At 43.4% G+C, this 9,677-nt stretch overlaps 1 protein-coding gene across 2 annotated transcripts; it reads left to right on the top strand.

The window, feature by feature from the left end:
* The first annotated feature begins 882 nt into the window (after positions 1 to 882).
* Positions 883 to 9,530, top strand: LOC112249126 (dipeptidase 1). 2 transcript variants are annotated; one of them, XM_024418790.1, is made up of 10 exons: positions 883 to 1,292; positions 1,914 to 2,040; positions 2,304 to 2,436; positions 2,774 to 2,924; positions 3,459 to 3,528; positions 3,966 to 4,142; positions 5,001 to 5,085; positions 6,634 to 6,709; positions 8,601 to 8,736; positions 8,964 to 9,530. In XM_024418790.1, exons 1-10 carry the CDS (start codon positions 1,165 to 1,167, stop codon positions 9,153 to 9,155), a joined length of 1,275 nt encoding a protein of 424 aa, XP_024274558.1. In that variant the 5' UTR covers positions 883 to 1,164; the 3' UTR covers positions 9,156 to 9,530. The 2 variants fall into 2 exon arrangements, with proteins under 2 accessions (XP_024274558.1, XP_024274557.1); XM_024418789.2 differs by lacking the exon at positions 883 to 1,292 and adding an exon at positions 1,406 to 1,654.
* Positions 9,531 to 9,677: the final 147 nt, after the last annotated feature.

Below are 9,677 nucleotides of genomic sequence, written 5' to 3'. Positions count from 1 at the left end.
GTCGCTAATGACAGCCAGTGTCTTCTTTTTGGTTGCCTTGTGGAACAGAATGTTCAAATACGCCTGTGGTCGACCAATTACTTTGCTGGCTGTGTTTACTATTCTGGTCAGTTTGCTATTGCTCCTCTACGCTCAGATTACCATACCAGACTGTCATATTGAACACGAGGATGCTCTCCGCCAAGCTGCTGTACACCCTCATCCTGGCTGACCCCAAACCCCTTTAATTTCCTGATTAAGAACAGGCGTTGGCTTGCTTTTACATTTTTAAAATTCCTATTCCTCCAGGCTCTCTTTATCTCAGTTACGCCCACCACATCTTATCTATGGAATGCTAGCTGTAGGTTATTAGGCTCCTCTCGGTTCACACAGACATTTCATAGAACAGAAATGTCTTACTATTGGTTAAGTATATAATCGTTAACTATTAATATCAAACAAATCAGGTAAATATGTCATTTTTCTATCATACCTGTCATATGCAGGTATTGTGACTCAAATATAGATGTATTTATATTTGTGGACGTATAACAGTGACTCCACTCCGAGTAGAGTAGAAGGTTAACCCATCTTATTAAACTTGCACTGACCCCTGATAAACTCCGACCCTCAGCACATATTGTTGATGAGGTGCTCTCTACATATATTTAGAACACATGTTTATAACATTTCTTATTTGAGTGGTCATGCCATCATCGGGCACTTTCCAACATTAATCCACATCTATATCATTCCTGGGGTTGTCTTGCTTATGGATTTCAAACTTGAGGGAGTTGTACTGAACGTTACACATTAACCAATATGCTCAACTTCATGTGTTGACTTTTACAACCAAAGAGATAATGACAGAGTAGGCATAATAAACTCTCTCAAGTATTTGACCCTGGCCCACAAAGAGACACTTTGGGGACAGAGGAAGAGTTCGGAGGGAACACAGTGAACTGTGAAATCTGAAGAAGCACCAGACAGACCAAAGTCAAACTAACTTAGTGTAGGCTGAGAAATGTATTGAAACAAGTCAAAATACACTTTTTTGAGTTAGTAACAAACAGAGTTAGAGAGAAAACCATAGTGGCTGTAGTGAACCAGAGGCTGTTGGGACAAGTCCAGGTCAGGCTGGATCAGATTGTGTGTTAGCTAGGGTGTAGTTTGACAGAGTAAGAGATGTTGTCTGGAAGTAGTGTATGGGGGACTCTTCTGATACTGTCCTGTGCTCTCAAGCTCTCCTTGACACAGGATGAACACATGAACAACGCACTGAGGCTAATGTCAGAGACACCACTGATTGATGGGTAAGTGACTAACACATATTTCTCTCCTCACAAGACCCTAGAATGGGTGATTTTGAAAGTTTAAACCAAAATTAATATTTTATAATACATTACATCGACATATTTGATTCACACTGTAATGTTAATGGCACAGAAGACGTGCCAATGTAAGGTGTGTATTGTATGTGAATAAAGACTGACGCTGGAGATGAGAAGCAGGTACGGGGAGTTGAACATTTAATGAGGAACGGACACGTAACAGGACAGGAACAGCGTCAGCACACGGGTAAACAAGGACGTATGACAATCAATGCAGAAGCGGGGAACAGAGCGGGGAACCAGACAGATATAGGGGAGGTAATGACAGAGGGGATTGAGTCCAGGTGAGTCCAATGATCGCTGATGTGTGTGACGGGGGGGAAGGCAGGTATGTGTAATGATGGTGGCAGGAGTGCGTCGTGCTCGGGAGCGAGCGGGGGCAGGCGTGACAGTATATGCTTCGCTAAGATTTTGGAGGCTGTTTTTTAACGTTTCAAGATGGTTCTGTCCTAATGTACAGTTAAATAATGGCTGTGTGTTAGCAGCACTGACTGCCCTGCATGAATAGTGTCATGCGTTGATCTCTCTGTCTTGACTCCACAGCCATAATGATCTGCCCTGGCAGTTGAGGATGAAGTTTAACAACCAGCTGAACAAAGTGGATCTGTACACCCTCAACAACACACACACCAACATCCCCAAGATCAGGGAGGGACGACTGGCAGCACAGGTACACACACGCATGCACCCACACAAACTGACAAGGACGCACAAAACGGTGTATGTGAGGGTGGTTGATAATAATACATGTATTAAATCAGGGACCCTAGCTTCAGCCGCAGGTCGATTTTTTTTCTTCTTGAGTGGATGGTCGGGGGGCCAGAACATAATTACAAATAATTTGTAGACTGCAAATTGACCACAAGAAGCCCGCCAGTTGGGGAACTCTGTATTACGTAATAAACTGATAAAACCTTTACTGTCCACTTGCAGTTCTGGGCAGCATATGTACCATGTGACACTCAGTACAAAGACGCAGCCAGACAAACTCTGGAGCAGATTGACGTCATCCACAGAATGTGCATGAAATACCCAGAAGCCTTCATGTTTGCTACCAGCAGCAAAGGTGAGAGTCATCTACAAAAAAAAGTGTAATCAAAAGTTGTACAGTAAGGGCTTTACTCAATATGTAAAGTGAAAGTGTCAGATTCCACAATGTACATCTAAAGGTAATTTCCAATTGAGCCGACATATGCAGCGTTTACCGTGAATGCAGTCTCCGCCATCACGGGAACATTGCCTTTAAATTTCAATCACACTGTAGAGCTGAACATCCACGATACGGATTGAATGGAGCCATACATTTGGTTATGAAACCCCTTTGGGACACTCAACTGTGAAATACCATAGATAACAGAGTTGTATTCACCCACCTGTATCATCAAGTATTTCTTTTACCACAGATATCGTGGATGCCTTTAGTCAGAACAGGACAGCCAGTCTGATCGGGGTGGAAGGAGGACACTCTTTGGACAGCAGCCTGGGAACCCTGCGTACCATGTACCACCTGGGGGTCCGCTACCTCACCCTCACCCACAGCTGCAACACACCATGGTGAGTAGGCTCTGCTACCCTGCTGACGACAGGGCCACCCTGGTCTGGGGACTAGGTGCCACAGATTATACTTAGTAAGTGACAAGGTGCTCAACATTTTTTTTTGTCGTACTTCATAGTTGAGATTCCTAAGCATATCAACGCTTTACACACCATATGATGCTCTCTCAAAGAGCACATACAGCTAAGATAGAAATGACACGAATGTAAATGAATGAGACACAACAGGTAACAGCTGAAACTGCTTATTAATAGACAACAAAAAAAGACTGTATTTCACTCAATTCTGTGGTGGGGAAAATAGGGGATTCCTGTCACCACCTGTTTCAGAGGTGTCATATTCTGGGGGAGTCGTCTAAACAGATGGGCCTGCTAATCAAACCATGGCCCTGGACAGACTACAGAGTCTAGTGAATCCCTCAGCCCCTCACTGATTCATATCATGTTAGCAGGATATAGGAGAGTGGAAGGGAAAGATCACTTCCAGAAGCTGACCTGGTGTTTTACTGTGGTTGTGTGTGTTTTCCACCCCAGGGCAGATAATTGGCTCGTGGATTCGGGAGCCGAGCCATCGCAGCACAATGGACTGTCTGAGTTTGGCAAGGTTGGTCTATCACACTGAGCCACACACACACACACATTGGAATTACCCCACTCATAACAAAGGTCATATCTATGATACTATTTGGTGCGGCTTTTAATACTTCCGCTTCTGTCAAAAACATAGGCAATATTCCAAGTAAAAATTTTTGTCAAATGAGCAATTCCTCAGAAACAATTGGGTTACCCTCAAAGACTCTTTTTCGTCTAGTTTACCTTTAGATGTTCATTTATGTTATAGCAGTATGATATCACTTGTATAAAACACACTGGATGAAAACAAGTTCATTCTCTTGATCCTAGCTACAAACCATATCATTAGGTTTGATAGGCTGAATGAATCACATAGAATTGTCTCTATAACACCAGTAGGGTGACACAGTAAAAGGGTCATTTCCCCCAGTCCTGGCAGAAACATTCATTTTTTTCTCCACCCGACAGCAACTGATATTTGAGATGAACCGCATTGGGATGTTGATTGACTTGGCCCACGTGTCAGAGAACGTGATGAACCAGGTTCTAGACCTGTCCAAAGCCCCAGTCATCTTCAGTCACTCCTCTGCCTACGCTGTGTGCCCACACAAGAGGAACGTGCCTGACGACGTCCTGAGGAAGGTGGTGAGTGAAGGGGGAGAGGGGCAAGGGGATAGTGGATTACAGAATATATATGAGGGACTTGGTCATTCCTTCTCCTTAGACCTCATCCCTTCCCACGAGGAGGGTGGTGAGTCGGGGGAGAAGGGTGAGAGACGAGGGGATAGAGTATTGGGAGTCGGGTAGTGAGAGGAGAAGGACTAGGAGAGCAGGTAGAGTGAGGGGATTGGAGGGTGAGGTGTATAAAGGAATTGGACCTGAGATTGAGTGGTGAGTGGACGTGATCGGATGAAGGGGTATGTGACGGGGGATAAGGGGAAGAACATGGATTGAGGAAACAGACAGGGAACTGAAAAGGGGTTTAAGAGTGAAAAGGAGGTGTCTGGGAATATAGGCTGAGGGGAGGATGAGAAAGGGAAGGTTGAGGCAAAGGCAAAGAAGAGTAAGCAATAAGACTGAAAAAAAAACGTGGTAATGTCTACAGTGATATTAAAACTACAAATATATCAAAAGGAAGTTAGAAAAGCCATCAGATCTTTCCAGTACCTTGGAAAACAGACACAAACTAAAACGTTTTATTACACTATTAAACCCAGCTCACGTCAGAAGCATTTATTGTGAAATACCTCATGCTGACAATAGCTTTACCAACAAGAGTACGGGAAACATTTGAGCTATTCAGTGGTAAGGGCCCATAAAACTACAGATGAAGGAACATTGTATTTCTATATAGCACCATAAAATGCTAACAACAGAACATAAAAGCCCAACTGACTACACCAATATGGTAGCTACAGTTCTTCATTGTAATGGTTAGTGACTTGAGTTTATAGTTCTGACTTATCATACAGTTTATATGTCTGTGTCCTTTTTTCTCACCAGCAAAACAAAAAAGGAATTGTCATGGTGAACTTTTACAACGACTATGTCACATGCAGCAATACAGCCAACCTATCACAGGTGGCAGGTGAGTAGCTGAGTCATGGTCATCATTTTTATCATTACTTTTTACTCTCCACCAATCACTCACTCACTCACCCAAACTTGTCTCTCAAATTTTTATTATACAGTTTCTTCAGAAAGTATTCATACCCCTTGACCTGTTCCTCATTTTGTGTTAGTCTGAATTCAAAATGAATTCAAAAAATTATAATTCTCACCCATCTACACACCATACCTCATAACGACAAAGTGAAAACATGTTTTTATACATTTTTGCAAATGTATAAAAAAAATACACTGAAATATCACATTTACATAAATATTCAGACACTTCATTCAGTACTTTGTTGAAGCACCTTTGGTAGCGATTACAGCCTCGAGTCTTGATGCTACAAGCTTGGGACACCCGTATTTGGGGAGTTTCTCACATTCTTCTCTGCAGATCCTCTCAAGCTCTGAGATTGGATGGGGAGCGTCGCTGCACAGCTATTTTCAGATCTCTCCAGAGATGTTCGATCGGGTTCAAGTCTGGGCTCTGGCTGAGCCATTCAAGGACATTGAGACTTGTGGTGAGACTCCTGCGTTGTCTTGCCTGTGTGTTTAGGGTCGTTGTCCTGTTGGAAGGTGAACCTTCGCCCCAGTCTGAGGTCCTGAGCGCTCTGGAGCAGATTTTCATCAAGGATCTCTCTGTACTTTGCTCCGTTCATCTTTGCCTTGATCTTGACTAGTCTCCCAGTCCCTGCCGCTGAAAAACATCCCCACAGCATGATGCTGCCACCCCCATGCTTCACCGTAGGGATGGTACCAGGTTTCCTCCAGATGTGACACTTGGCATTCATGCCAAAGAGTTCAATCTTGGTTTCATTTGACCAGAGAATAATGTTTTTCATGGTCTGAGTCTTTAGGTGCCTTTTGGCAAATTCCAAGTGGGCTTTCGTGTGGCCACTCTACCATAAAGACCTGATTGGTGGAGTGCTGCAGAGATGGTTCTTTTTCTGGATGGTTCTCCTATCTCCACAGAGGAACTCTGGAGCTCTGTCAGAGTGACCATCAGGTTCTTGGCCACCTCCCTGACCAAGGCCCTTCTCCCCCAATTGTTCAGTTTGGCCAGCTCTAGAAAGAGTCTTTGTGGTTCCAAACTTCTTTCAGTTAAGAATGTTGGAGGCCACTCTATTCTTGGGGACCTTCATAGCTGCATAAATGTTTTGGTACCCTTCCCCAGATCTGTGCCTCAACACAATCCTGTCTCGGAGCACTACGGACAATTCCTTTGACCTTATGGCTTGGTTTTTACTCTGACATGCACTGCCAAATAGACAGGTGTGTGCCCTTCCAAATGATGTCGAATCAATTGAATTTACTACAGGTGGACTCCAATCCAGTTGTAGAAACATCTCAAGGATGATCAATGGAAACAGGATGCACCTGAGCTCAATTTTGAGTCTGACAGCAAAGAGTCTGAATCAGTTTTAGAATAAGGCTGTAACGTAAAAATAAATTGGAAAAAGGGAAGGGGTCTGAATACTTTCCGGACTGCCCTGCATATTCACCTTTCTTTTCATGTTCAATCTAGATCACTTTGACCACATAAAGAATGTGGCTGGACACAGTATCATTGGTTTTGGTGGGGATTATGATGGAGTGGGCAGGTGAGTCGAGGGAATTGACCTAGGAGTTATTCACCTAGTTACAATAAAACACCAATGAACTTGATTGAGCAAAGTGTATTATCTTAAAAAGGTGCTAATTGTAATATACCAGTAAAAAAGTATAAAGGCATACAGTGGGGCAAAAATGTATTTAGTCAGCCACCAATTGTGCAAGTTCTCCCACTTCAAAAGATGAGAGGCCTGTAATTTTCATCATAGGTACACTTCAACTATTACAGACAAAATGAGAAAAAAAATCCAGAAAATCACATTGTAGGATTTTTAATGAATTTATTTACAAATTATGGTGGAAAATAAGTATTTGGTCACCTACAAACAAGCAAGATTTCTGGCTCTCACAGACCTGTAACTTCTTCTTTATGAGGCTCCTCTTTCCTCCACTCGTTACCTGTATTAATGGCACCTGTTTGAACTTGTTATCAGTATAAAAGACACCTGTCCACAACCTCAAACAGTCACACTCCAAACTCCACTATGGCCAAGACCAAAGAGCTGTCAAAGGACACCAGAAACAAAATTGTAGACCTGCACCAGGCTGGGAAGACATAGGTAAGCAGCTTGCAATAGGTAAGCAGCTTGGTTTGAAGAAATCAACTGTGGGAGCAATTATTAGGAAATGGAAGACATACAAGACCACTGATAATCTCCCTCGATCTGGGGCTCCACGCAAGATTTTCCCGTGGGGTCAAAATGATCACAAGAACGGTGAGCAAAAATCCCAGAACCACACGGGGGGACCTAGTGAATGACCTGCAGAGAGCTGGGACCAAAGTAACAAAGCCTACCATCAGTAACACACTACGCCGCCAGGGACTCAAATCCTGCAGTGCCAGATGTGTCCCCCTGCTTAAGCCAGTACATGTCCAGGCCCGTCTGAAGTTAGCTAGAGAGCATTTGGATGATCCAGAAGAAGATTGGGAAAATATCATATGGTCAGATAAAACCAAAATAGAACCTTTTGAGAAAAACTCAACTCGTCATGTTTGGAGGACAAAGAATGCTGAGTTGCATCCAAAGAACACTATACCTACTGTGAAGCATAGGGGTGGAAACATCATGCTTTGGGACTGATCTGTGTAAAGGAAAGAATGAATGGGGCCATGTATCGTGAGATTTCGAGTGAAAACCTCCTTCCATCAGCAAGGGCATTGAAGATGTAACGTGGCTGGGTCTTTCAGCATGACAATGATCCCAAACACACCGCCCAGGCAACGAAGGAGTGGCTTCGTAAGAAGCATTTCAAGGTCCTGGAGTGGCCTAGCCAGTCTCCAGATCTCAACCCCATCGAAAATCTTTGGAGGGAGTTGAAAGTCCGTGTTGCCCAGCAACAGCCCCAAAACATCACTGCTCTAGAGGAGATCTGCATGGAGGAATGGGCCAAAATACCAGCAACAGTGTGTGAAAACCTTGTGAAGAATTACAGAAAACGTTTGACCTCTGTCATTGCCAACAAAGGGTATATAACAAAGTATTGAGATAAACTTTTGTTACTGACCAAATACTTGTTTTTTGCAAATAAATTCATAAAAAATCTTATGTGATTTTCTGGATTTTTTTTCCTCATTTTGTCTGTCATAGTTGAAGTGTACCTATGATGAAAATTACAGGCCTCTCTCATCTTTTAAGTGGGAGAACTTGCACAATTGGTGGCTGACTAAATACTTTTTTGCCCCACTGTATGTCTGAGTAGATATAGTAGTAGTATTTAAAAAATATATCAAAAGTCATGTCTGAGTAGTAGTAGTAAAATATTTTATAAATGTTTTACATGGAAAGAAACCCATTCTGCTGGGGGAGGAGTTCAGAAGAATTGCATAATATTGGCTTCAGTTTGACACACACACCCCTCTCTACCTGTGCTGTCTGTCAGGGTACCGGGGGGGCTGGAGGACGTGTCTAAGTACCCTGCTCTGGTGGCAGAGCTGCTGAGGAGAGGATGGACAGATGCTGAGGTGAAAGCTGCTCTGGGAGACAACCTTCTCAGAGTGTTCAGAGAGGTGGAGCGTGTGAGTACTACAGTAAAAGTTACACACTGACCTCTACAGCTCAGCACCACTCACAACACCACTGCTTCCACAAATTGACATCAACACACAAGCCTCCATAGATCCATTTAAAAAAGGGCTGATGCAATACAGAATACAGTGCATACACAGAGATTACAGGCATATTTCATGCACTATTTGGTCCAGTGCTTTGTTACCCTCCCTGACTCTGAACTCCTATCTTCCAGGTACGAGACAGCCTGAAGGGTACGGCCCCAGATGATCTGCCCATCCCTTATGAAGAAGTGAAAAACGACTGCAGGACCAGCTACGGCTACCCTGTCCCCAACCCAGACAGTGCTGGGACGATTCTCTCCCTCAGCCCTCTGGCCCTGGTACTAACACTGACTCTGAGTAGCCTGCTCTCCTGGTCTCTATAAGCCCCCTCTACATAGACCATGCTGGGTGTGATGTTATGTCTATGGCAGTAGGCTGCCCAAGGCATAGCTGGACCTTACCACTTGAGTTCTGTGGTCACTTCATCTTTCACAAGTTCTATTGGTGATGTAGTCCATGAACTGTGTTTGAAGGATTTGTACAACGAAATGTTAACATTAGTAAACCAGTAAATTCTTCTGAAACGGTGTTATACACATCACTGTTGACCTTATACCAAGTAAATCCATGACCAGGCAACTTGACATTTTAGAGTTGAAATTGAACGGTTAAATGTGGCCCTCAATAAACAAATAATCGTGAAAATTGTGTAAGCACAAGTATTTTCGGAGTATAATAATAAACATCTAATAACTCGACCATGCTGTCTTACACCTTCCACTGCATCACTGCCCTTTTCACTTCAGTGTTGTACCATGAGCCATGTGACACAGGAAATACTAAACTGACTGAAAAGCTTTCAGAGGGGAGTTTATGGTTGAGAGACAACAGTGAGCATCCCAAAT

Source organism: Oncorhynchus tshawytscha, linkage group LG04 (genome assembly GCF_018296145.1).
Source record: "Oncorhynchus tshawytscha isolate Ot180627B linkage group LG04, Otsh_v2.0, whole genome shotgun sequence".
Classification (NCBI taxonomy): Eukaryota; Metazoa; Chordata; class Actinopteri; order Salmoniformes; family Salmonidae; genus Oncorhynchus; species Oncorhynchus tshawytscha.
This window is presented reverse-complemented; position numbering and strand designations above follow the sequence as displayed.

Excerpts from the sequence above, each read along its gene's own strand:
- LOC112249126 (XM_024418789.2), top strand. The coding sequence starts at position 1,512 with ATGAGGAACGGACACGTAACAGGACAGGAACAGCGTCAGCACACGGGT. Across the intron at positions 4,143-5,000 it reads ACGACGTCCTGAGGAAGGTG|CAAAACAAAAAAGGAATTGT; the intron begins GTGAGTGAAGGG and ends TTTTCTCACCAG. Across the intron at positions 5,086-6,633 it reads CAACCTATCACAGGTGGCAG|ATCACTTTGACCACATAAAG; the intron begins GTGAGTAGCTGA and ends TGTTCAATCTAG.